Here is a 26,378-nt window from a genome sequence, read left to right on the forward strand (position 1 = left end):
TATTAGAATTTTATTAAGAATTAGATAAAATATTCGTAAGGAATATAATAATAAAATTTTATTTGCGGTCAAAGACCATCAATATAATATTAATAATAATTAAAAGGAAAAAGAACAGGGAACAGGACTTTGGCTGAGCAACCAAGATTGACCCGTTGTAACTATACAAGAGGTGTACGTATCTCGCTAGGAAGGGACACATTTGCCATGAATCCCTGCTGCTGCTGCCGAGCAGAATCTGGCCACCTGTGCCGTAATCCTGGCCTGCTCATCCCCAAGCAGCCACCGGAGATAGGCAACGTCCGAGCGGCCAGGATATCCCTCAACAAGGGGTAGAATGTGCTTTCTCCCAATGTCTGTGTAAAAGGAGCATCTCAGGAGCATGGGTCCCTCAGTCTCCACCTCTCCTGAGCCACAAGGGCGAAATCTTTCGGTGGCTGAAGTTCCCTTGTACTTGCCGTGCCAAACAGCGCATGGAAGCGCACGGCACCGTACAAGAGCAAATGCCTTTCGATGGCTTGCTGACTCCAGCTGTGCCAGGTATCTTGCAGGAGCCACAACATATCTAGTGGCATCTGGGGCCAGAAACAGCGGAGCTCTCCCCAGGTCCTCCTGCCTCTCCATGTCCTCCACCCTTTGTCGCAAGGTCTGTCCTGCCAGATCATAGTTCATCTCCAGTATTAAAGCCTAATTTGTGAAGATTGAACTCGATGGTCTTAATCCATGTAAGGAATGTAAGTATATGTATGTTTGCATGAAAATTTGTGTATATTTTTGCTCTAGAAACTTCTGATAAGAGTGGGGCAGCCAAAGCCCCTGTGTATGTTTTATGTTTGAGTTTTGTCTTATCATTAAAAAAAAGAATTAGCAGGGAAGGAGGGGGGTGAGGGGGGCTCGGCTTCCTAGCAAGGCCTCCCAGGACATATCCGGAGGCCCCCTGCCCAAAATATCTATCTCTCTATCTAGACCAGTGTTTCCCAACCTTGGCAACTTGAAGATATTTGGACTTCAAGCATCCGGTGGCTGGGGAATTCTGGGAGTTGAAGTCCAAATATCTTCAAGTTGCCACGGTTGGGAAACACTGGTCTAGAGCCATAAAGAGGATGAGGGGCCTGGAGGATAAAACCTATGAAAAACGGTTGCAGGAACTGGGTAAATGCGTGGTTTAATGAGAAGAAGGACCAGGGGGGACAGGATAGCAGCCTTCCAATGTCTCAGGGGTTGCCACAAAGAAGGAGGAGTCAGGCTATTCTCCAAAGCACCTGAGGATAGAACAAGAAGCAATGGGTGGAAACTAACTTTCCTGGTGATTAGAATTAACCAGTGGAACAGAAGTGGCCTCGAGAGGTTGTGATGCCCCAACACTGGAGGTTTTTAAGAAGATGTTGGATGACCATCTCCCTGAAGGAGTGTAGAGTTTCCTGCCTTAGCAGGGGGCTGCACTAGAAGACCTCCAAGGTCCCTTCCAACTCTTGTTGTTGTTAGAAACAAGGAGAGAAGCAAGCTAGAATTAAGGAGAAAATTCCTGATGGTAGGAACAATTAACCAGTGGAACTGCTTGCCACCAGAAGGTGTGAAGGCCCCAACACAGAAGGTTTTGATCTCCCTGAGGGAGGGCCGGGGTCCCTGCCTGAGCAGGGGGGCTGGACTAGAAGGCCTCCACGGCCCCTGCCACCTCTGCTGTGCAAGAGGGGCTTTGGGGGCAACACGGAGAGGGCGGGGGGGGGCTGCGTGAGGCCTCCTTCGGCGTGGCTCCTGAGGGGCCCGGCCTGGACTCCTTCCCGCCGGCGCCTCCGGGTCCCCCCACCCTCTCCCACCCCCCACCCACCCCCGCCCCTTCGGCAATGCTTTTTGCCGCCGCAGCAGCCTTGCCAGGGAAGCCTTTCCCTCATGTACCGGGCGCCAACCCGCATCTCCGCCTTCACACGTGCGCCTGAAGGAACCCGGGTTGAAACAAAGCACGGCTAGGCGAGCCCGGCCAATCGGGGCAAAGGTCCGGCCCCGGGCTCGCTGCCGATTGGGCGCGAGGGAAAAAGTCCCTCCTTCTCTGCCCCCGGTTGGGTGCCAGGCCCGAAGCCGCCGCCCACTCCCCCAGCTGTGCGCCTCGCTCTGCGCCTGCGCGGCATCCTTTCCTCCGTCGGCGCCGCGAGCATTCCGGGAGGCGACCGAGAGGAGAGGGGGGGGCAGCTCCGGGCACATAGGCGGCGCGCGTGCGCATAACGGCATGTGAGTTGGGGTCGCCGGCAGGAAGCCCGAGGGGGGAGGAGCCGCCCGGTGCCGCCGCTCTTCCGGGGGGGGGGGGGTCGAGCAGCGCTGCGCCCGGGCGGGGGTCTGGCCGGGGGGCGGCGAGGCGGGTCCCCACGAGGCTGACCCCCGCCCGCCCCCCCCGCCTGGTTGGAGGGGAGGGAGGGGGGAAGCCGGGGGGAGGGAAGCTGTCCAGCAAGCCCAGGGCGGCCCCCCCCTCCCCTTCCTGCCCCTCCCCCCTCCTGGCTGGGGGAGGGGAAGGTCCAAGCAAGCATCCCTGCCCCCCCTCGCCCCCCCGGACATTGGCTCTTTGCAGTGGGGCCCCGGGTGGGGCTCCGTCCTAAGGGGCCGAGGTTGCTTTTCAGCCGTGAGGATGAACTCGGGGGTGGAGGTGGCCGTGCGGAAGCCGCTGCGGGCGAGGAAGACGATGGCCCCGAGCAGCCGGAAGCAGCTGAGCCAGGTGAAGAGGGCCGAGCTGCGAGACGGCATCCAGAGCCCGGCCGGAGAGGAGCCCCGGCCCCCCAAAGAGCCCCTGGCCAGCCTGCCAGTGAACTCCGAAACCAGCACCTGCCCGGAGCCCCAGAAAGCGGCCCAGCCCAGCCCGGACCTCCAGCGCTTCCTGAACGGCGGCACCCTGCAGGACCTGCTTTCCTACTGGTACGAGAAGGACTCCGAGGCCCCCCGGTCAGAGCCACTCCCACCGCCCCGGCACTCGGACCAGCCGCCGGTCGCCTCTGCCAGGCATAAAAGCTCCGCCACAGACACAGTGGCCGAAACGCCTGCCGGCCAGACACGCCCAGCCTTGCTGCAGCCGGAGAGCCACTCTGGGGTGCCGGAGAGAGACGGGGAGCCCGCGGTGCCCCTGGGTAAGACGGGGGTCGCTTTGAGAGCCAGTGAAAAGGGGGCGCATCCCCCACCCTCCGAGGGCCCCCTTTGGGCAGAGGGCAAAACCCGCTTCACAAACGTCTCACTCGACGGCAGAGATTTTGGCCTGAGTTGTTAGTTGGGGGCCACCTTGAAGTGCCTGATTTGGACAGTGGAGCTCCATGGTCACTTGCCTTTGCTTTGGCCCCCACTGAATGGGCAACCTCTGGCACAGGTGGCACACACAGGCCCCTGCCCCAGCTCAGCTCCAATGTGGGGGGGGGCGGCCAGGTGATGCTTGGCTCGTACGGAGGCTCCGGGAGGGCGTTTTTGGCTTCCAGAGATCCCCCCGGGGAGGGGGGGCATTTTTTACCCTCCCGCAGCTCCAGGGAAGCCTTTGGATTCTGGGGAGGGTGAAACGTGAGTCTATTGGGCCCACCAGAAGTTGGGAAATGGGCCGTTTCTGGCCTCCAGGGGGCAGGGGCGGCTGTTTTTGCCCTCCCCAGGCATTGAATTGTGGGTGTGGGCAGTTGTGGATGCAGGATAGCCCCTGCTTTTCTTTTTCAGCACCTGAGGAGAAAAAGGTTCACCCCCACTGCTTTAGGGGATGGTGGCCAGTGGTGGCCTTCCACAACAGCTGGAGACATTTGCATCATAATTCTGCTGCCCCTTTTTGCCAAGATGGGGGGGGGGGTCCGTCCAAGTGACAAAGGCCCTGGAGGTGAGTCCGATCCCCCCCTGACCTCCACCCCTCTTTCCTGGCAGGAGAGGTCCGGAGGAAGAGGGCGGCATCCGGCAACAGGGAGGAGGACCACATCCTTCCCAAGCGCAGCAAAGCCTACGGGGCCCCCACAGAAGGGGCCACGCCAGCCCCGGGGAAAACGGAGTCTGGGCTGGACAAGGTAAAGGGCTGCAGGTCACAGGGATCGCGGCCCTTCCGAACGTAGTGCAGCGGGATAGGGGGCTGTTGTGAGTGCCGCTTCCCACGGGGCCACGTCGAAGCCCTCCTGCCCAGCGCTGTGGCTGGTGGCTGGTGGATTTCTGGGCCGTCGCTCTGCGTGGTGTGAGCTCTTCCTCCCAGCCGCCCGTAACCGCTCTTTTTGTCTTGATAGCTTGCTTCAGGCCCTTCGCGGGCTGGGAAAGGCCACCCAGGTAATGCTGCATGGGGCAGTCACGTTATGTGTGTGGGGGGGGGGGTTGCTCCAGCTGCATCCCAGGGACGTCCGGCCGAGAGGAGCCCCCACCTGCACCTCCTGGCCTCCCCGGCCTCCTTCGTCCACGCACACGATTCTGCCACGGGAAGCAATTGGTTTCGTTACAAGATTTGGAGGAGGAAAAACTTTAGAAATGTCCAGGGGATGGACGGAGCCTCTTCTGTGATTGACTGTTTAGGGAAAATATATCCACAAAGCAACTCAACAACAGTGTTAGGTGTGAGTGGTGATAGTAATGGACGGTTCACATAAATCAGTACACAAAATCTATATATATTACATACATCCACCAGGTGGAATATTCTCTTTAGGCTTCTAGTCACAAACACCATCTCAATATCCAATACAAGGCAGTCGCCATCCACACAGCCATCCAGTAACTATCAGTAAACAAAACTGCCCCCAGACAGGAGCTCCTTTGGCGCCCTCTAGTGGCCAACCAGGATCCATCTCTTAAAGGTACATCATATAAACATACATTCCTTGAGTATTGACATTCTGCCTCGGAAGTGCAAGCTGCATAAACTTTGTGACTTTTGCACCTTTGAAAGGAAGCCCGGAAGGCCAGACCAGAGTCGTGCCCACGTGGGCAGCAGCCCCTTTGGCCTTCAGGTCCTCTGTGGCCTTTGCGACCCGCTTTGGGCTGAGCAGAAGGGAGGCTGAGACCGGGGAGGGGGCTGGCTGGCACGATGGAAGTGGCGAGGAATGCAGTAATTGGAAATAGTTCACGGTCTCTTTTTTTTGCATCATCTTTATTAAGTCTCTATATATAGAAATAGAAAGAAAAGAAAAAAATTAAACAGAACAAGATAAACAGACAAATGAACTTATCAACTTAAACAATGTATAGAACGTGTTCAGTCTGCGTAGTGTTCTTTATATGCACAGAGATAGTTATTTGCTTATGATTAATATTTTCTTTCTCTACATCCATATATAGAAGACACAGTTTGTCAACCACCCTGTTGACTCTGACTGTCGAGTGACCTAATGTTAGGTATTTGTGTCTAGTGTGTGGAATTGTGGGTCTGTTTTCTTTAGTTCTGTACATTTACGTGTCCACGGTCAATGTGGGCATTGCGTATGTCTGGATGCAAAAGTCCGGGGAAGTGAATAAATTCAGAAGGGGGAAACGGGAGGTGGAGAGGGGCACGGTTTGGAAAGGCCTCCAGGTTGTGTTGGGGAGGGTGTGGGTGTGTTTAGGTTGAGCAACGTGTCCGTCTTTGTGTGTCTTCCTTGGTGCAGGTCAAGGGCTTGATTCGGAGTCAGCTGGAGGCCTCGGTGAGAGAATTGGACCAGGGACTCCAGCACTTGAACGAGAGAATCGATCGCATACAGTATCCGCGCAAACACGAGGGCATCGCCATGAAGATTTTTGTAAGGGGGCCCTTCTTTTCAAGCTCTTTGTGTGTGTGTGAGAGAGAGAGTGTGTGTCTTTCTGTCACGCGCACAGAACGGGCCACAAGAAGCGTCTTTGTGGTCCTCGCACGCAGATTGACAGCTTCCCCCCCCCAGGAGCATCTCTGCCCATGTTTAAGGGCTGGGGAGGGTTGGGGGCACCAGGGCGCAAGGCAGAGGGTCCACTGGTGCAGCTGTGCCTCCCTTTTCCTGCAGAAGAAAATCTCCCGGCTGAACAGACACATCAATGCGGTGATATTGTTCCAGAGGAAGTGGCTCTCCCACAAAGTGAGGCTCCTCCCGTGGCCATGCTCTGGCGCACAGGCCATGGGGCATCGGGGGCTGCAGTAGAGCCCGGCCCTCCATTTCGGGGCCTCTGGGTGGGGCCCAATGGTGTCGGGGTCTCCTTTAAGGGGCGAGGGGGCCATGCCCCAAGATCCAGGCTCTCAACCTGCCCAAAGCCTTTGGGTGCTGAATGGAGGCATCGCTCCTGTTCTCAGGAGACGTGGGGGTGGGTTCCGCCTCCCCTCCTTTCCCAGCCGGGCTTGTTCCTCAGAGCTTTGGCCGAGGACGTCCGATGGCCCCCCGCCCCTCCCCTCCCTCGAGGCCGGGCGCCAAGCTCAGTGGCAGGATGGGTCATCCCCGCAGAGGAGAGCAACGGCTTCTTTCCTTTTCCCAGGCCAAGCCGAGGTTAAACGGCGACACTCTTCCTCCGGACACAAATGTGGCCAGCCAAAAGCCAACGTCGACCGAGCGCTTGTCAGAAAGGTTGGTGGCAAACGGCGGGGGGGGGGGGAACGTCCCCGGCATTTATACGGCGTCTCCGGTGGCAAGAGGCCAGCTGCTCCGCGAATCCCTCGCCGGACGCCGTGAGTGACGCTGGTGGCTTCTTGACCAGGTCGCCCGGTGCTGGGGAGGGTCCTTGCGTGGAGGCGTCGAAGCCCAGCCCAGAGGGGGTGCTGCCGGCCACCGAGGCTCCAGGTACACAGGGGGGGGGGGCTCTCGCTTTTCAGCTCCTCGACAAACATGTTTAAAAAGAAGAAGCAGGTGCCTCACCTGAGCGCATCTCCATGGACCCCAGGGGGCAGGTTAAGTCTCCAGGCTCTGGCAGGTCTTCCTTCAGGGGGGCACCAGGTGTGTTTGCCTCCTTTGCCCCACGGAAAAGAGAAATCACTGACGGTCACGCGGCCTGTGCGGAGAGCACGCGGGAGGGGCTGGACTCGGCAATTAGGGGAGGGGTCTCCTGTGGGCAGCCCGGCATCCAGCAGAATGGAAGCAGCAGGCCTGGATCTCCAGGGGGGGCAGCACGAAAGCGCTCGGCTCTAGAGGACCCACAGCGGCCTCGTTAGGGGGCCTGGGAAGAGGCCTCCGCTGGCTTAGTCAGCCGTCTTTCACTGGGGCTGAGGGGTTGCTTTCCACGGTGGGGCAGTCCAGGGGTGAGAAGGGGCGGTGGCTCAGGCAGAGCCCACTTGCAGACTGCAGACCCCCGGCCGAGGCTGCCCCCAAGGCTGAGAGGGACCCCCGGGCTCTTGCGCCCTCCGGTCACTCGTGCTGGGCGTCCCCACAAGCCGGTGTCTCCAAACGTGGCTCTTCTCTGCCCCCAGCCAGACCCAGACCTTGGGCCAAGTGGGCTTCTCCGCCTTGCCCAGGAAAGTTAGGAGGCTGTCCAGCCGTGGGGGGGGCAGGGGGAGTGCCTGGGAGAGCCCCCTCCCCGACTCGTGTGCCAGCTTCTGCCTTTTTGAGCCACCCAGCAAACCTCGGGGTTTTAAAACCGCCCCCGCTTGTGTCCCAATTCCTGCAGCTCCTCCACCGAAAGCGGCTGCTGGATGGCCAGACCCTGCAGGTGACCAGGTGAGCGAGTCCCAGGTCAGCTCTGAAGCTCTGCCGCAGTTTCCTCCTCTTCGGCCTGCCTTCCCTGACCTCCTTCCTGCTCTGCGGTCACCCAAGGGCCAGAATTATTATTATTATTATCATCATTATCATTATTTATTGTCAGAACCCGCTTGGTCCCCTTAATTCACCTTTCCTCCCAATTGCAGGACGATGCGTTGGTGATCGACTTGACAGATGGAGAAGGCCATGCCCATAAAGGTGAGCAGGCCATTTCTTCACACCTTCATGGGGACACAGAGCTGGTGTTTGCCATTATTTTAACTGCATGGCTGTCCAGACTCTGTCCTGCTTTTATTTATTTATTTGATTCTTTTTATTATTTATTTATTTATTTATTTATTTATTTATTTATTTATTTATTAGATTTGTATGCCGCCCCTCTCCGTAGACTCGGGGCAGTTCACAGCAATAATAAACAATATATAACAAATCTAATAACTTAAAAAACACTAAAAAACCCATTATTAAAAGCAAACATACATACAAGCATACCATGCATAAGTGTATAGGCCCAGGGGAGATGTTTCAGTTCCCCCATGCCTGACGGCAGAGGTGGGTTTTAAGGAGTTTACGAAAGGCGAGGAGGGTGGGGGCAGTTCTAATCTCTGGGGGGAGCTGGTTCCAGAGGGTCGGGGCCGCCACAGAGAAGGCTCTTCCACTGGGTCCCGCCAAACGGCATTGTTTAGTTGCCGGAACCCGGAGAAGACCCACTCTGTGGGACCTAACTGGTCGCTGGGATTCGTGCGGCAGAAGGCGGTCCCTGAGATAATTGGCCCAGTGCCATGAAGGGCTTTATAGGTCATAACCAACACTTTGAATTGTGAGTTGAAACTGATCGGCAACCAATGCAGACTGCGGAGTGTTGGTGTGACATGGGCATATTTAGGGAAGCCCATGATTGCTCTCGCAGCTGCATTCTGCACGATCTGAAGTTTCCGAACACTGTTCAAAGGTCGCCCCATGTAGAGAGCTGCCTTTTTTCATGCTGCCCTTCTCTTTAGACTCAGGGCAGCTTACAACATGTTAGCAACAGTGCTTTTTACCTTTCCTCAAAGCCTCGGAGTAAACATGATGGCCCCATGTCCATGAAGTGCAGGTCAATCCCTTTCACGATGCTCCCGTTGTCTCTGGTGGAATAAAATGTTTCCTCTGCTGGAACCTTTGTACCAGACCGGCTGCCCCCAGGACGGTGGTTGGCCCAAGAGCGTCCCTTCCACAGCCCCAGAGCATTTGGGCGCTGGGGGAAAGGACAGGGGGGGCCGCCCGGTCTTGGGATGGGGGGGTTCTTCATTTGCCCTGCCTGGAAGATCTCCGCGCTTAGTCCCTTCTTTTGGTAGCTGTGGATATCGTGAGAAGCCACCTGAGGTGGACCTGCCACCAATGAATGAAGTGGGGCATCTTAGCACAATGTTTAAAATGCTGTACTGGTCACTTTTTTATCTTTATGGTCAAAGAAGAGAAGACAAAAGTGGTGGGAAGCCGACCCCTGGGCCCCGAAAGCCGTCCGGAGAGACTCCCACGGCCTGCAAGAGAATCCCCGGATCAGGTATTGGGAGGAGACCTCCCCCTTGTGAAAACGGCTGTGTGTCCCCTGCAGGCAGGGTGAGCTGCACACACACACACACTCCACAATACAGAAGGGGAACATTGGTTTTTGTTGGGCCAAGTCCTGCTTTGGAAGGGGTGCGTTTTATTCCCTTGGCCACAAGGGGGCAGCCTTGCAGTGGGAAAGGCCAGGCGGGATCCTGAAGCTGAGCTTGGAAACCCTTGGGGGGGGGGGGGCTTCGGTGGGTTCCCCAGCCCCAAACCCTCTGAACTTCCTGCAATGCAAAACCCAAGAAGCCCCCCTGCGGCTCAGCCTGGCCCTAAATGGGGCCCCGGGGGGGGGGCAGCCAAAGGAGCCTTCAGAAGTTTGGCCAAAGTTTAAGGGGACCTCTGCAGAGGGCGGGGGGGGGCAGGAAGTCCTTGCCCCTGAGCCCTCCCTTCAGCCTTGCTCTCCCCTCTTCTCTGCTGCCACCAAGGCCACCCCACAAACGTCTTCTCTGTGTGTGTGTGTGATACCTTGCCTGGCTCAGAGCCTCTGCTTGGTGGGGAGGGGCCACGTCCCTCATCCGGCCGGCCCACCAACCGCGGCTCCTCCCCCTCCAGGTGGCCGCGAGGTTCCCCCACCTGCCTCCCCTGCCGAGCGGGGCTGAGGCCGACGCAGCGCCCCGGAAGGACCTGGGGGACTCCCCTCCCCCGCAGAGGCTGGAGCTGGTGGTGGCCCAGGTGAAGCAGCCCAAAGGCTTCGCCCTCCAGTGGAACGTCAGCCGCGTGGACCCCCGGTGTGCCCCCATCGAGAGCTTCTCCCTCTTCATCTGCCTGGAGGACCTGAGCAACGGCACCACCTCCGAGTGGAGGCGCACCAGCGTCATCAAGGCCCTGCCGCTGCCCATGGCCTGCTCCCTCTCCCAGTTCCCCCGCTCGGTCAAGTGCTACTTCACCATGCGCTCCAAGGACGTCCACGGGCGGCACGGGCCCTTCTGCGAGGTCCAGTCCATCTCGGCCCTCTAGGGGGGGCGGGCCCCACCCCTCCACTGCTGACCCCTCCTTTGCCCAGAGACTTTCCTCCCGGGAGGGGGCCTTGTTTCCCTCGCTCAGCGGCCTCTCCGGGCAGTTCTGGGTGGCCCCTTTCCCCCTCCTCCTCTGTGAGAGAGCATCAGAGAGGAGGCCGGGGAGACAGACTGATGCCCCCAGAGAGGGGATTTGGGGGGGGGGGGGCACTGCTGCTTTCAGTATTGTTTCCATCCCTTTCCCAACAAGAGGAGAGAAAGGAGATGGATGTTGTTTTGTCCCAAAGAAAAACAGTTATTTTTTTCTAAATAAAGTGCCTTTTTTTGTTGGATCTCAACTCCTGATTTGGTGAGAGGCCCCTCGGGTGGTGGGTCCCACCCTAAAGGCCACTTTTCTCTCCCAAGGCATTTTTCCCCCTCTTTCCCAACATTGGCTAAAATAGTGGGTGGGGCCTTGCTGGACATGTGGCCTGGCGCACCGTTTCTCCACCCTGGCTGTGGCCACACGTCCAGCCATCCTGGAAATTTGGGAAATATCGGAATTATTAGGGAATTTGTGGAAAAAAAATTGAATAAATCAGGGTGGAAAACCAAATTGTATTAAAATGGGAAAAATCATGTAAACAAACAAAACCCAGATCGCGCTGCCCGGCAGAGTCAAGCAAAAATGAGCACAACTGTGGCCACCACTTGCTTCCTCAGCCACCAATATTTCTCCACGGCTGAGCCGTTTGGTATGACGTCATCTACGACCGCGGCCTTAACTAGACCGCAAGTCACGGGGAAAGGTCAGGGGATTTCAAAATGCCTTCGCCCTGGACACCCTGCGGGGGGCTTCAACGCCCAGAAGTCCCCAACTGGATGGACAGGTGGGGAAATCCGGAGGTCGACGTCCACGCCTCTTAAAGCTGCTTCCGTGGAATTGAGGGGGTCTCCGGGGCATTTGTTACCCGGAGGGCATTTAACCGTAACCGGGCAGGTTTCCACCAAGCTTCCTTGATTACGGTGCAGAGATACTGGTCACTCTGTATTTGTGCCCGTTCTGGAGAAGAGACGTAGTAACTGCCACTGAAAAGCAGGAGATTGGTCAGCCCGCAGCTGTGAGGAGGACTAGAAACTTTAAAAGCATGGCAGGGAAGCAAAACGCTGCCTCCTGTTTGTCCCTAAACCATCCGGTCCACGCTCAGGCCCGCCTGGCAGCCGTAGGTAAATGAAATGCCGGCCTGAAACTGGTGGCAAGGTTTTATTTCTATATACAAGAATCGGCATATAAAATACAAAAGGGCGAAGGCACCGTTGGGGGGAGGGAGCTACAGATTGCTCCCCTGAGTGGCCCCCAATTGCTCGGCCGCTGAAAACCTTGAAAGACCCGGGCAAGCGCCAAGAGCCTGGTCCCACTTCGGGCAGCGTGGCACTCAGTGGTCAAGGGGGGCAGTTCTGTATCTCTAAGGCCGGGCCGCCTGCTCCTAGGGAGGTTTCCTGCTGTCCCCTTACGAAGGGGGTCAGAGATAGAAAGGCCGATAGGGTTACGCATAAATCCAAATCCAAACTTTATAGTCACCAGAGGAGTTAGCTGATCTGCGCAAAGGTTCACCCAGGGCCCAGACTTTTTTAAAAGCTTCAGCCTGAAGGAAAGGGCCAGCTTGGGGGTCAGGGAAGAGACGGGGTGGGGTGGACAAGGGCTTATCCCAAAGAGAGGAAGTGGCGGAGGTCAAAGGCAAAATTAAAAAGCATTAAAAGGCCAAAGAGGGCAAGGAAGTCCCGTCCCGTCCCGGAGGATGCCATTCCCATCCACAGAGGGTCAGTCTCTCACTCCAAATCTCCGCCTGAGGAGACTCATGGAAAGCAGGTGAGCTCCTGTCCAGAGACGCAGCCCCAGGTTGCTCTGCAGCCCTGACGGTCACAACCTCCTAGAAACGACAGGGCCGCTCCAAGGGAGCCATCGAGAAGGAACGCCGGCAGCCGCGAGGGGGCTGGGATGGGTCAGCCTCTGGCCAAAGAGGGTCGGGAGGGGAAGCAGCCAGAGGGTCTCCCTGGGCCCCTCTCTCCTGCCCAGCACCGGTCAAGCCTCACACGGCCTTGAAGTCTGCCCACGTCAGTCCGTCAGCCGGGGGGCGGAGGGAGGCTTCTGGGGCCTCAGAGGGTTGCCAACAATGTCCAGCTGGGGTGCAAATGCCAAAGTCCAGCTTCTCTTGCCGCCAACGGGCCCCCTCTGGACAAGCAGAGTTGCTCCATCGAACTTGGCTCCCTCTTGCGATTGATGGAGGCACCAGGAATGTTTGAAGTTCCTCGGAGAACAGGGGGGGAGGACAAAACGGGGAGGAATTCTGCGCGGGGGGAGTGGGAGAGGCGGCCCTCTGGAGCTGCGCCAAGGGTGGAAACGCTCCAACCGCGGATCGAGGCAGGGACCGCATGGCACACAATGAGGTAGCTCAGGATGCAAGCGAGCATCGCCCAGGAGCAGCTTCTTCTTGGGGGAGGGGGCCCTTGTAAGATCTCACACACCCCGGGCAGGGCGGAAGGAAAGCCCTCAGTCACCCCACGGGGAGGCCCTGCTGCGCGTGGCAACTGGAGGGGCAGATGGGGACAGGGCCCTGGGCGCCCAGAAGGGTTCACGACGGTCACCCCAGATCCCAAGACACCAGCTCACAGAGGGGACGGGGGGGGTTTGACAGAATTGGGGCAGTGGGGGGGCAAGGGGAGTTGTGGGGTGCTCCCCTTCCCTGTGGAGTTAAAAGGGAAGCTGGGCTAAGCTAAGAAGGCTGGCATTTGTGGCAACCAGACCCCCCACACACTTCTGTGCCCCCCACCCTCCTCGCCTTTGGTAGCCCTGCTGTTGTTTGGGGTGCTACAGAGCCAGAGCAGCCCCCAAGGCAGGAGGGGGGACCGGCCTGCCCGGGGCTCGTGGGTCACTCCGTGGCTGTTGCTGGCTGGCACTGGGCATCCCTGCGTGCCGGTCCACCCACCTGGGTCTCCTGTCCGGTCTTCCCTCCGGCCTCGCAATGCCATGCCAAGGACGGGGGAGGGACCCAAGCCCGGCTGTGGGACAAGCGCTTCCATTTACACAAAGGGGGGGAGGGGGCTGGGGGGGCCAGCGCTTTGAGGAGGGGGGGCTGGGGGGGGCTTTTATTTGCGCTTCCTGAGGACCAGGTACATGAGGCCGCTGAGCAGCGTGAAGGCGAAGGCCACCCAGGACAGCACGTAGGAGTAGCCGAAGTGGCCGCTCTCCACCTCCAAGTGGTCGTAGAGGAGGCCCCGGTGCAGCTCCGGGCGACGGTTGGTGTAGACAGAGGCCCCGATCATCACGCAGAGGCCTGGGGGGGCAAGGAGGCAGAGAGGGGCCCCCGCTCAGCCACAGGGCACAAACTCTCGGACCCTTTTTTCCCTCGAGTGCCCACACCCATAATTCAATGCCTGGGGAGGGCGGAAACCGCTTCCCCGCCCCCCATGAAGGGGCCCGGGGACTCACAGGACAAGAGCTGGATGATGGAGGTCAGCACGAACCGCTCGCCCTGCTTCAGGCGGAAGAGCTGGAGGAGGAAGACGAAGAAGGCCACGCAGCACAGGATCGTGGACAGGATCATCGAGGCCTGGACCGTCTGGAGAGACGCGTACTCTGAAAGGTGGGGGGGGGGGGGTTAGAAGGCGGGTGGAGACAGGCAAAGGGCCCACCAGGGCGGGGCTCCTATCGCGCAGGGGTCAAACCTCGGCCACCTTAAGCCCTGCGGACATCAATTCCCAGAATTCCCCAGCCGTCGTGAAAGCCCAGAGCAGGTCCCGTCAACTAGGCGATGTCACTTGGCGGGGCCAAGGGGCAGAGCCTTCTCTGTGGGGGGCCCAGACCTTTGGAGTCAGCTCCCCCTGGAGATCCGCACTGCCCCCACCCACCCCCTCGCCTTCCACAAGTGTCTTGAGACTCATCTATGTCGGCAGGCTTGAGGTCATTAGGTCTCGATCCCCTGGCCGATGAATGTTAGGTATGGCCGAGGTCTGAATGGGTACGATTGATTTTTAAAATATTGGGGATTTTAGGTCAGTTGTTTCGTTTAATTAATTGGATTTGCCATTGTATTTTATTGTTTTTATGATAAGTTGTAAGGCGTCCTGAGTCACACACACACACATATATGTGTATACACACTGCTGCTTTTGTCCTTGTGCTGGGGCGAGCAATGCGTGGTCTGGGAGCCAAGAGAAGTCCAGGCGTTGCTCGGCCCAGCACGAGGACAAAAGGCCCAGCCTGAAGACCACGAGTGGGACCTCCTGGAAACGTCGCCAGGAATCTCTGAAACTTACACGGGAAGAAACCCAGATGTGCCAAGACCTTCAACATCTACGTAAATCAAACCTCTGTGCAATCCAACTGCCCACTTAGGAAGCAACGCTGATGGACAGTCAGTTTCGCCTGCTGTTGTGCCCATTCAACTTTGGACAGAACAAAGGATTCAATGGGAATATTCCATCCGCTCAGTTCTAGGATGGTGGGTTCTTTGAGGGTTCCCTTTGTTTATTTGACCAGTGTATATATACGTATAAATATATGTTATAAAATTTAATATAATTTAATTTACATGCCGCCCGCTCCCTGAGGACCTTTGCAGCTTTTAAGGTCTGGGCATCGAAGTTCCCAGGCCTCCGTTCTCACGGCCGGCAGCCAGGATGGGGGGGGGGCTGAAGGCCCAGGGCAGGGGGAGCTTCAAAGGCAGACCGGAGGAAGCCCCCCTCGCCCCCCACCTCCTTCCAGAAAGCAGCAGTAGCACCTGGGGGGGGCCTCCCCTGTCCAGGCTCATTTCCCACCGGCCTTTCCGCCCACAGGCCCAGCCACATCCTGCCCCGGAGGCCCCCGTGCCAACCCCACCTCGAAGGACAATGGAAGGAGGCCAGGCTCCCCTGCCAACTCCACGTCCTCGATTTCCTCCACAGGAAAACCGTCCGGCTTCCATGGCAAGGAACTTCTGAATGGGGCAGCTGTGGGCCACTCCCTTCCTCCTCTTCTCTCCCCAAGTGCCCCGGCTTCCCCCGAGGAGGCCCTGCTCCTCAAGGACAGGGAGATCCCAGGAGGAAGGGCTTTTCGGTTGGGGCGGGCACCCCAGAGGCCCTGACAAGCCTAGAAAAGCAGTATTCTAGTCCTCAGTATTGTAGTCCTGTGGTTTCAATTCCTAACACCAAACCCTGTAACCTTAGATTGTCTACAATTGACCTCTCCCCCCTTTCTAAGAGGTCTGCAGGGGGGTTGCCTACCGTCCCTGTCCTACTGCCCTATTCTCCTCTTTTATCATTACTTTTTTTATCATTACTTTTCTAATGTTTTGCTTGTACAAATTACCATCCTACAATGGACAAGCTCTGCCTCTTTCACCACTGAGCTGTCATGGCCCCCGAAGCAGGCGCTGTTTCTGTGCAATTGGGACAATGCCGTGATGCCCTGGGGTTTTGAGACTTTTAGGGGCTAGTTAGAAGACTTGGGGGAGGGGGAGGGGCACGGCTGGAGACTCACCTGGGAGGCTGTTGTCCAAGGCGGTGCAGTTGGTCCCGTTGGAGCACTGGTGCCAGATGTCCGTGAAGAAGCCATCGCCCACCCACCAGGCCTGGAAAGGAAGAGGGGGGGGACACACAGGGTGCACGGACACCTCCACTCAGGAGACCCAGAAACAGATGTTTATTTGAAAGAAAAAACAGCCTCAACCAACGTGAAGCCTTTGTGGCTGGCAGCTCTTGCCCACTGACCTCGTCCACGGATACGCGGAGAGAGAACTTTGTAAATATGCCTAAGAAAAGAGTCAGGAAGTAGCTCTGTGCAGGAGTGTGTGTGTGTGTACACACGCACGCACACAAACTAAGGTGGTGTTTTGTTTCAGCTGGTGAGGTCAGTATTTGTGCTTTATTCAGCCTGAACTCAGCTCAGAACAGAGCAAATCCATCACCTTGTGTTTGCCGGCGATTCGTGGGCAGTGGAAACACAACCGTAACAGCCCGTGGATTGACAAATCAGAGGGGGGGGGGAGATGACCCCTGGGATAAGAGAGACTTCAAAGGTCAGAAGGACTTTTGGTGTCCCCCCTCTATTCAATTCGACCCACATACTGGTGGTCAAGTGGTCCCAGTGACCCATTTGCTCGGGGGAATTGGCATCACCCCAATCACGTTGGGGGAGAGTTTGGTGCATGTGGAAGTTAATCCCCCAAGGAGCCACAGTCCACCCCTACACCTAGTGGAAGTCTTCAATGAAAAACGCTGCAGTGGGCTTCCCTGCAAAAATATATATTTTGTTTTCTTCTGGTCAAACTGCTTCTCTAAATAAACTACCACTTTTACATTTAACCGCTACAATAAGCCACCCACAACATTAGTATAACTCTTCTTACATCCACCACAGCAACCACTAAGCACTAACCACTAACTATAAACCACCCAGCACAAAACCACTCTGGACCAAACCACTATAACAAAGGGTGTTCCTCCTTATATAGGTGACAGCCAATCAGGGGGCAGCACAATTAGCAAAGCCGTGATTAGACGCTGATTATGGCTTACATCAGCCTTCACTGTGGATACAAACCACTTGCTTGCACTGTAATGTTAAATAAACTTATTTCTGACAGGTCATGGGTGTGCATGGTTTTTCCCCCGTTTCAGGTGGGGCACCCAATCCCCGGGGGCCCTTCGCAGCAGCCCCAGGGTTTCTCAACCTTGGCTGCTCAAAGCCACGCGGACTTCGACTCCCAGGATTCCCCAGCCAGCTTGGGGGGCTTCTGGGGGTTGAGCCCGCCCGTTTTCAAGGGTCCGAGGTAAAGCAGCCCTGCCTTAGACTCTAGGGCGCTCTCGGTGGGTTTCCAGATTTAGCCCCCTTGCTCCATCCCGGAATCAGGGCCCAGGGGGAGGGTCCCCGAGCCACTCACGTTATCGATGGTGGAGATGAAGAGAAGCGCGGCGGAGGTGATGTGGAAGAGGATGATGAAGGCCAGGAGGACCAGCATGGTGGAGCAGGGTCAGGGGCGGCTCTTTCGGGCGAGAAGGAAGCGACGCTGTTGGGGCAGAAAGGAAAGGCCACAGGATCAGGCCCGGCCAGGCAGGGCCGCTTCCTCGGCTGCACAGATCAAAGCTGCCTCCCCCCCAAAGACACAACGCCTGGAAGTTGCCAAGCTTGACAAACGTGGATTGAGAAGAACCGGGGAGATGCGGTTGGGCAGGATCTGCTCCTTTTGGCAACAGAAGCGCTTTCCTCAGAGTGGAAGATCTGGATCCACCGGTCGAGAGGGAGACACAGGGAGAGAGAGGAAAGAGGCCGTGCCCCTCACCCTCCCCTCACGCCCAGGAAGCCACGGGAGCCTCCGAGGGACCAGCGGTCGTCTCTGGAGCGTCTCCCCACTTTCCCCAGAGAGGCAGCCAGGCCCCTGGATCGCCTGGGCAGCTGCAATTCCAGGGACACCAGAAAAGGAGACTTCCTAATTTTTTTCCCCATGGGGTCTGATCCCATCCTAACTACTCTGGTTTCTTTCTTTCTTTCCTTCCTTCCTTCTTTCTTTTTATTTCTCTCTCTCTCTCTTTCTTTCTTTTTCTCTTTCTCGTTCTCAAGATCAAATTGAAGGGGTCCAAAGACGGGCTACAAGAATGGTGGAAGGTCTTAAGCATAAAACCTATCAGGAAAGACTTAATGAACTCCATCTGTATAGTCTGGAGGACAGAAGGAAAAGGGGGGACATGATCGAAACATTTAAATATGTTAAAGGGTTAAATAAGGTCCAGGAGGGAAGTGTTTTTAATAGGAAAGTAAACCCAAGAACAAGGGGGCACAATCTGAAGTTAGTTGGGGGAAAGATCAGAAGCAACGTGAGAAAATATTATTTCACTGAAAGAGTCGTAGATCCTTGGAACAAACTTCCAGCAGACGTGGTTGGTCAACCCACAGGAACTGAATTTAAACATGCCTGGGATAAACATAGATCCCTCCTAAGATAGAATACAGGAAATAGTAGAAGGGCAGACAAGATGGACCAGGGAGTCTTTTTCTGCCACCAATCTTCTATGTTTCTATGTTTCTGTGTGTGGACTCTTCTCCTAGTGTGCTTGGCCCCTTGTGGTGCCAAGGAACCCTGCAGAGAAGGCCCATAGTGGGTGCCCCTCTTAAGGAGGCCAGAGGGTTGAGAAGACACCTGGCGAAGAAGAGGACGATGCTGAGACTCGGAGGTTCTAGTGGCCTCCAGGATGGCACTTGCCGCCCTTGGCCAAAGGCCCCCCTGGGGTAAAAGTGCAGTCTCTCCGAGGGGGGGTCTTTCAGAGCAGAAGGAAGGAAATGGCAATGGGGGGGAGAGAGAGAAACCCCTCCTCCTCCTCACAATGCCCAGCTTGTGTGGCCACCCCTAAAGGGCATCTGGCGAAAGGAGGACTTTCCTAGCCCAGACAATAAGGACAGGGGTGGGGGGAGCGGGCAGCCTCCAGGGCATTTCAGCCCATGGCCAGGCCCAGGACATCTCTCTCTCGCCCGGGGGGAAGGAGGGGGGGGAGAGTCCTGCCTGAGAAACAAGGGCTGTTTGTCCAACCGGGGAGGGGCCGGAGGAGAACAAGAAGCCGGGGTCCCTGAGGCTACCAGAAGCCCTGAGGGCAACCAGGGCAGCAACCCGGCTGGTGAGGAAACGGGGGTGGGGGGGGGGGTGTCTGGTCCTCTCAGGCTTCCTTACTGCCCACCCCCCATTTCCCGGCTGCCCACGGTTCCACCTGCGCTGGGCCATGGAAAGAAGGGCGCTACCTACGTGGGGTTACAAAATCTCACAAGGCCGCTTGAAAGACCCCTCAAAGTGCAGGAGGGACCCTGCGCCTCCTTAAGCCACAGCTGACCGACTGCACGGGCCGGTTTGCCCAACGTGCCCAGCCCACACCCATGCCAGCTCAGTTCCCTCCCATGAGGCTCATCCTCCGTGGCCTGAGATTTACGCCCTGGCCTGGTCCACTGAATCCGGGCGGTTCTATTTCCATCGCTCTGAAGGGGGGGGGAGAAAAGAGCCATTTCCAAGAGCAGCTGGGCAGATGTTCCTGGAAAGCTTACAAGCGATGATCTACCAATCAAAGCAATGCGCAGAAAACAAGCAGGAATGCAAAGGGAGGCAGAAGCATTGCAAACAACCTTGAGAGTCTCTGGCAACAGTCCTCCAGCCCCAGGGATCCCAACCACTTCCCCTCGGACAGGAGGCAGGGAAAAACGCTTGGCTTACGGGCAGGTGACCCTTACCTGGGATTCTGGGTCCACCCCAGGGACTCCAGAGCAGGAGCCACCTCCTGGGGGGCCTAAATGTCCGCCTTCCCAACTATATACCTGGCTGGCTGCTGGTGAAAGAAGAACTGAGAGGCCAGCAAGGTTCACACAAAGCCATGTTTAGTGTCCTTCCTTCCTTCCTTCCTTCCTTCCTTCCCTTCTCCTTCCTTCCTTCCTTCTTCCCTTCTCCTTCCTTCCTTCCTTCCTTCCTTCTTCCATTCTCCTTCCTTCCTTCTTCCATTCTCCTTCCTTCCTTCCTTCCTTTCTTCTTCCCTTCTCCCTCCCTTTCTTTCCTTCCTTCCTTCTTCTCTTCTCCTTCCTTCCTTCCTTCCTTCCTTCTTCTCTTCTCCTTCCTTCCTTCTTCCCTCCTTCTTCCCTCCTTCTTCCCTTCCTTCCTTCTTCCCTTCTCCCTCCTTCTTTCTTTCCTTCCTTCCTTCCTTCCTTCCTTCTTCTCTTCTCCTTCCTTCCTTCTTCCCTTCTCCCTCCTTCTTTCCTTCCTTCCTTCCTTCTTCTCTTCTCCTTCCTTCCTTCCTTCCCTCCCCCTCAAGAATACAGTGCCCCACTGTTCCAATGACCCCTTTTACAATTAGGGTCTGAAGAAGATGAGAAGAATGTGAGGGTCTCCAAGGGCTTCCTAGCATGAGGGCAACCAATGCTGCCTTCGGCCACACCCACCTTGCACCTGAGCATCACCCCCTGGCAGAAGTCAGGGTTGACCTGGGCATCCCCCCCCCTTTCTGAGCTTCCTCTCTGGGGTTCCCTCCAAAGGCCGGGTGGGGAGGGTCTTCGGGAAAGGCCAGTCCTGATGGAGGACCGTGGGTGGGGAGAGCCAGACGCAAGTGGCTGACCAGTGGGGCTGGGACAAAGGAAGTGACCGCTGGATGCAACTGGTGACCTGGGAGGTTGGTCAAGACTGAAGCCCTGGAGACAAAGAGGGGAGACAGGAGGCAGCCCAGCATCCTGGCCGGAGGGCATGCCCAGGACAGTGGCTTCACACATGCGCACAGAGACATGCACATGAGCCTCCATGAATATGGGAATCCTGGCTCTTTGTCTCATTGTTCTGAGTGACACTTTTCCTTCTCCCTTAATCCCAATTCACACCTCGCCTGATGGACACTTTGCATAATGAAGTTTGCTGAATAGGTTGCAACTGGCGGAGTGGACATGACAGGCTCAACGGTCCATCACGGGTTGCCAAGCCAGAGGAAGCGATTCAGCTGCAACCCGGCCAGGGAATTTGGGAAGGGATTCCCGGGTGGACTCCGTGGGACTTTGCCCTGAAGCTCCGGGCGTCCACGCTGGCTGCCCCGACCAGCACGGAGAAGGCTCCCACACCTGGGCCCCGTTGCAGGCCCCCGGCCCCCGACGCCCGTTCCCCGGAGGGGGGTGCAAGGGAGGCTCTTGGGGGAAGCCCCCCCGCTCTTCCTTGTGTGTCCCCCTCCGCCAGTCCAGCCTCTGCCCTCCGAGCCGCCTTCCCTTGTCTCTCCCCCCACGGGCCCCCGCGGGGACTCCCCAGCTCCGCCTTGTACAGGCAGGGGGAGCCAGGCACGGGGGGGGCGTGGCTCAAGCCCCTCGGGACCCTCTGCGGGACGGATCTGGCTGGAGGGCTTCGCGGGCGGCCCGGCTCTCTCCGAAGGAGCTCCGGCAGCCGCCCCCTCCCCAAAGGACTCGGGAGCAGCGGGGAAGCCCCCCCGGGACCACACCGCCCGCGCAGGCCGAAGAGCCGCAGGAGGGACCGTCCCGGCCGCCTGCCGTCGGTCCTCCAGCCTCCCCCGCCCTCCTCCCGGCCCCCCCGGGACCCCCACGCGCAGAGCGGCGCCCGGAGTGCCCGAGACACACACACCCCGGCCGCCTCCCGCCGCTTCTGCCCCGCCAAGCCCAGCGCGGCGCCTTCGGAGTTCGGCGGCGGAGGGAGCCCCGTCTGGGCCGCCAGAGGCGCGGCGGAGGGAGCGCTTCTTCCCCCCCCCCCCTCCCGTCCGGCCGGAGCTCCTGTTCTCCCGGGACGCCCCGCTTGCCTTGGGCCGGCGGACACCCCCCCCCCCTCCGTCCCCCCGCGCCCCACTTACGGCCGGTGGCGCTGGCCCGGGCAGGGAGCGGGAGCGGGAGCGGCGGCGGCGGGGCTGGGGCGCGCGAGGAGTGGCTGCTGGCTGGGCCGCCTCCTGGGCCGGCGGGGGCAGGAGCAGCGGGGAGGGGAGGGGAGGGGAGGAGGCAGCCGGCCGGGCGGGGGGAGGATGGGCGCTGGGGGCGGGAAGGGGAGGGGCCGAGGAGTCGCCCCCGCAGCCCCTCCCCACCTTTTCAGGTCCCCCCCTCCCAAGGTCCAGCCTCGGGCTCCGGTCTGGGCAGGCCAGTCAAACGGGGGTGTCCCCCTCCCCAAAGAGTAGGGCCAGGGCTCCTTCCTTCCCTTCCTCGGGGAAAAGGGGGGGGCAGGCGGGCGAGGAGGAGCCAACCCAGGATCCCCCCCCCCGCACTGGAATCCACTGGATCCACGGGACACTTCAAGCCAAACCCCAGCAACCCCATTACTTCCCCCAGGGGGACTCAAGGGGCTCAGCCACAAAGGCCTTTTGCTGGAGGGGGGCGACAGCGACCACCCACCCCCAGGTGCCTTTCCACACCGATCCATCAAAGGTGCCAAGGGAACCAATCAGAAACGGGGTGTGGGGGTGTCCTGCAGCCTCTTTTGACTGGCCAGACTTACTGGGCACCTCTTACAGAGGGGGCGGACTCTCCCTTCTTCACTGGGAGGGGGGTCAAGGGGACCCCGGCCAGGCCCTTTGCTGTGGGGAAGAGCAGACAAGGGCCCCTCCCACCAGCCAAGTTCTTTTGGCAACTGAGGCAGGAATTTCCACCACCAGCGCCCCCCCCCCATCCCTCCCTCCCTCCTTCCCTGGCCTGGAAAACACACCCACGGAGCAGCCAGAAGGGCCACCACGTTCCTTTGCGGAAGGCTCCGTCCAGGGCCTGGAGGGTCTCGCGGGAAGGTCCCAGCCAGACAACTCCACCAGCCTTTTTCTCCCCTCCCTCTTTTTCTTTTACCTCTGCTTGTATTTGGCTATTGTGCTTATTTTCCCCTACATCGATTTGTGTGTTTTCTATATGGAAATAACCAACAAAGATTGTTTTTTTAAGTACATCATCCCACCAGAAGGAAGAGGAGGCCCAGGGCAGCACCTCCATCTCTGCAGCAGCGTCTTCAGCTTTCCCATCCAGGTGCGCCTACCTGGGCCCTGGCAGCAGGGGAGGTTCAAGGCAGGCACACCTGGTGGGGAGGCATCCCTCAAGGGCACAAACGGTCAAGGCTCACCGAGAGGTCTGCCCTCCCCCCCCCCACGTGACTTCCCAGGTTTTCTGCATTATTTCTACACGGTTCCCTGTGACGGGCAGAAGCTCTCCAGCACCTCACCTGGCCCGAGAGGCCTCCTAGAAGACACGAGTGGCCTGGAAGGGACACTTGGCCCAGCCAGGAGGGGCCTGGGAAGGGAGGGGGCCCAGCACACCTGGAGGGCAGGTAGGGCTTTGCTCTCTTCCTGCAGGCTCCCAAACTAGCTCAACGGTTGGTGAAGAGCAACTTCCTCCTCTGCTTTGCCAGCCCAGGTTGGGCGGGGAGGGAGGAGGGAGGGAGGGGGGCTGGGGCGCACCTGGCGAGCCCATCGGAGAGGCAGGCGGCCTATCAATGCCGAGGAGCGGGCCCGTCAGTTGAGGAGAGAGCAGATAGTGGCTTGTCCTGGGACATGGCAGGGGGTGGGGCTCTTTCCCAGGAGCGGCTGGGCCACCTGCACACACCCTCCCTGCCAGCTCCAGGTCAGTCTTCCAGGTCAGCCGTGCCCCCCTTTTCCCCCCACCCCAATCTCCTGCTGCAGCATCCCGGAGAGGATGGAGGCGCTCCCCTAACGCTGCAGAGCCAAAATCTTAGATAAGGGAGATCAAAGGGTGGAAGAGTTACCCACAGAATTACTGTTTGTTCTGCTCACAGCAAGATAAAAATCTAAAAATAAAGCACCAGCTCTGGATTTTTCCCTGCAGCAAAGAAATGTGCAGCCACCGGATGGATTGAAATCTTTATCTTCTCTTCCTCTGTCAGCGACCGACCCACGGGGGCCGTTTACGGCTGGGCTCCCCCTGCCTCTCTTGAGGGGGAGGGCAAAATGGCCCTCCCACCCATAAAAGCAGAATTTCAACATTGGCATAGACAACAATTGTGTGGAATGAAATGTGTTTAAACGAGTTATTGTTTCTAACACTTCGGTTTTGTATTAGCACCAGCAGCCTGTGCACTTTTGGGTTAAGCAGAATCCCACCCGGTACCTCTACAATTAGCACAGGAGCCCCCCCCCCCTCCAACTCCCTCCTCTCTATATACCAATGACCGATCGAACCATCTGTTAAACTATTGAAGTTTGCAGACGATACAACAGTGATTGGTCTCGTTCAAGGCAATAATCGATCCATGTACAGAAGGGGAGTTGAACCATCTGGAACTGAACACACTCAACACCACAGAAATGGTGGGAGACTTTAGGAGAAACCCTCCCATCCTACCACCTCTCACAATACTAGACAACACAGTATCAACAGTGGAGACCTTCAAATTTCTAGGTTCGACCATATCACAGGATCTAAAATGGTCACCTAACATCAAAAACATCATCAAAAAAGCACAACAAAGAATGTTCTTTCTGCGCCAGCTCAGGAAGCTCAAACTGCCCAAAGAGCTGCAGATCCAGTTCTACAGAGGAATTGTTGGGTCTGTCATCTGCACCTCTATCACTGTCTGGTTGGGTTCTGCAGCCCAACAAGACCGACACAGACTTCAGAGGAGAATCAGAACTGCAGAAGAAACAATGGCTGCCCACCTGCCTTCCATTGACGACCTGTAGACTGCACGGGTCAAAAAGAGGGCGGTGAAAGTATTTATTGACCCCTCGCATCCTGGACACAAACTGTTTCAATTCCTACCCTTAAAACGTTGCTACAGAGCCCTGCACACCAAGACAACTAGACACAAGGACAGGTTTTTCTCCAACGCCATCGCTCTGCTAAATAAATAAATCCCTCAACACTGTCCAACTATTTACTAAGGCTGCACTACTATTAATCTTCTCATCATTCCCATCACCATCTCCTCCCACCAATGACTGTGTGACTGTATCTTTGTTGCTTGTATTCTTACTATTTCTATTGACTGGTTCCTAATATTCATTGCTTATATGTACGCGGACTATCATAAGTGCTGTGATTCTTGACCAATGTCTCTTTTCTTTTATTTCCACTGAGAGCATCTGCACCCAAGACAAAGTCCTTGTGTGTCCGATCACACTTGGCCTAGAAAGGATTCTATTCTATTCTATTCTATTCCACTCCATTCCCTTCCATTCTCTCTTGTGGGACGTAGAAGGGTTTGTAGGCCGCCTGCTGTGGCTTAACTTTGCTCAATTTCTCCCTTTCTTTCCTGCCTCTCCTGGGCTGTTGACTCCAGAGGAAGCCTAGGAACACGTTCAATGCAGAGATACACTGAGAACCCACAAGGACATGTCTGGGCCACGACAGGATTAATCTGAGAAAATAAAGTTTGAAAGGTTTGGGTGGGGCCGATTCAGCCGGGGCTGGGAGAGGGAAGGGGGGCAAAGGGCTGGGGGAGGGAGAGTGCGTTGGGGGCAGACGGGAGGGGAGGGCCACGCAGCCATCCACGCTCTGGGAACCTTGACCTAAGGTGGCTTCTCCTGCCTTCAGGTATGCGGAACTTCATCTCTTGTGGCTGTTAGTTGCAAAGTCGTGTCTGACCCATTGTGACCCCGTGGACAACGTTCCTCCAGGCCTTCCTGTCCTCTCCCATCCTCTGGAGTCCATTTAAGCTCAGGCCGACTGCTTCAGTGACCATCCGGCCACCTCGTTCTCCGTCGCCCCTTTCTTCTTCTTTTGCCCTCCACCGGTGCCAGCATCGGGCTCTTCTCCAGTGAGTCCTTCCTTCTCATGAGGTGGTCAGAGGATTTAAGTTTCCTCTTCAGGATCTCGCCTTCTATAGATCCATCCGTCCATCCATCCATACATACATACATACATACATACATACATACATACATACATACATCTATCTAATCTATCCTCTCTTATTTATCTACCTATCTATCTTATCTATCCATCCATCCATCCATCCATCTATCTTTCTATCTTGCTGTCTATCTTGCTGTTCCTGTTAGTTGTAAAGTCGTGTCTGACCCATTGTCATGGGGTGGCCAAAGTCTTTTTGAGTTTCCTCTTTCAGGATCTGGCCTTCTCAAGAGCAGCCAGGGTGGACCTCCTCTAAGACTGACGGGTCAGGTCGCCTTGCAGTCCGAGGGGACTCTCAGGAGTCTTCTCCAGCCCCAGAGTTCCAAGGCCTCCATTCTCTGGCGCTCAGCCTCCCTTGTGGCCCAGCTTTCACAGCCGTCCATTGCACCCAGTTTTCCCCTGTGAGGAAGCAGAACCTGGTGGCTTGAGCAGCTGCCCAGGCAGGATCTGGAGGAGGCATTCCCTGCAAGTCCACTCGCCAGCCCTGGGGACTCGAGGGGGGATTCCTGCAGGCCAAGGAAGGGCTCTCCTCTGCAGCTCCTCTCTAGCCAGGAAGGCGACGGGTGGGGGCTTTGGCCAACAGGGCCTCCCATCCCTCCTGGCCTCTTGCCTTGTGGCTCTTCCCGTGGGATGCTGACTGCGTTGGGTTAAGCGAAGCTGCAGGGCCTCCTGGCTGGCTGGGGAGCCCACAGATCAACCTGATGCTCCGCCATTGCGCGGCTGACTCGCCGCATTCTCTCCCAGAGGCCCAAACCTGCTTGGGGAGGGCTGGAGCGGGGTTTTTGGGGAGGGCAGCCCCTCCTCCATGGGCCTCCTCACGCCTGGGATCAAGGAGCGGCTCTCCTGCCAAACCCCCCCCCCCCCATCTGATGGGGCCCCTCCCTAGGAGACTCCCCAGCCTGCAGGCTGACC

At 57.3% G+C, this 26,378-nt stretch overlaps 2 protein-coding genes across 4 annotated transcripts; one reads left to right on the plus strand and one right to left on the minus strand.

Annotated features, from left to right (window-relative positions):
* The first annotated feature begins 2,111 nt into the window (after positions 1–2,111).
* On the plus strand, positions 2,112–10,497 carry ATF7IP2 (activating transcription factor 7 interacting protein 2). Of its 2 annotated transcripts, none has more exons than XM_070761470.1 (11): positions 2,112–2,226; positions 2,610–3,110; positions 3,874–4,010; positions 5,568–5,699; positions 5,937–6,008; positions 6,400–6,488; positions 6,619–6,701; positions 7,522–7,571; positions 7,760–7,811; positions 9,068–9,159; positions 9,762–10,497. In XM_070761470.1, exons 2-11 carry the CDS (start codon positions 2,618–2,620, stop codon positions 10,164–10,166), a joined length of 1,605 nt encoding a protein of 534 aa, XP_070617571.1. In that variant the 5' UTR covers positions 2,112–2,226; positions 2,610–2,617; the 3' UTR covers positions 10,167–10,497. The 2 variants fall into 2 exon arrangements, with proteins under 2 accessions (XP_070617571.1, XP_070617572.1); XM_070761471.1 differs by having other exon boundaries at positions 2,137–2,226; positions 9,071–9,159.
* Positions 10,498–11,389: 892 nt separating this feature from the next.
* EMP2 (epithelial membrane protein 2) lies at positions 11,390–21,584 on the minus strand. 2 transcript variants are annotated; one of them, XM_070761472.1, is made up of 5 exons: positions 21,485–21,584; positions 17,065–17,190; positions 15,663–15,753; positions 13,635–13,781; positions 11,390–13,479 (listed from the first exon to the last, which is right to left on the minus strand). In XM_070761472.1, the coding sequence occupies exons 2-5, from the start codon at positions 17,140–17,142 to the stop codon at positions 13,292–13,294; spliced, it is 504 nt and encodes a 167-aa protein (XP_070617573.1). In that variant the 5' UTR covers positions 17,143–17,190; positions 21,485–21,584; the 3' UTR covers positions 11,390–13,291. The 2 variants fall into 2 exon arrangements, with proteins under 2 accessions (XP_070617573.1, XP_070617574.1); XM_070761473.1 differs by lacking the exon at positions 21,485–21,584 and adding an exon at positions 20,520–20,583.
* Positions 21,585–26,378: the final 4,794 nt, after the last annotated feature.

Source organism: Erythrolamprus reginae, chromosome 9 (genome assembly GCF_031021105.1).
Source record: "Erythrolamprus reginae isolate rEryReg1 chromosome 9, rEryReg1.hap1, whole genome shotgun sequence".
NCBI lineage: Eukaryota > Metazoa > Chordata > Lepidosauria > Squamata > Dipsadidae > Erythrolamprus > Erythrolamprus reginae.

What these genes read in the sequence shown, in the direction of transcription:
- EMP2 (XM_070761472.1), bottom strand. Translation starts at nt 17,142, where the DNA reads ATGCTGGTCCTCCTGGCCTTCATCATCCTCTTCCACATCACCTCCGCC. An exon ending in CTTGGACAACAGCCTCCCAG is followed by an intron (nt 13,782 to 15,662) that starts GTGAGTCTCCAG and finishes CCCACCTTTCAG; the next exon opens with AGTACGCGTCTCTCCAGACG. An exon ending in CATCATCCAGCTCTTGTCCT is followed by an intron (nt 13,480 to 13,634) that starts GTGAGTCCCCGG and finishes TTGCCCCCCCAG; the next exon opens with GCCTCTGCGTGATGATCGGG.
- ATF7IP2 (XM_070761470.1), top strand. Translation starts at nt 2,618, where the DNA reads ATGAACTCGGGGGTGGAGGTGGCCGTGCGGAAGCCGCTGCGGGCGAGG. An exon ending in CGGAGTCTGGGCTGGACAAG is followed by an intron (nt 4,011 to 5,567) that starts GTAAAGGGCTGC and finishes TCCTTGGTGCAG; the next exon opens with GTCAAGGGCTTGATTCGGAG. An exon ending in GCCGGCCACCGAGGCTCCAG is followed by an intron (nt 6,702 to 7,521) that starts GTACACAGGGGG and finishes CAATTCCTGCAG; the next exon opens with CTCCTCCACCGAAAGCGGCT.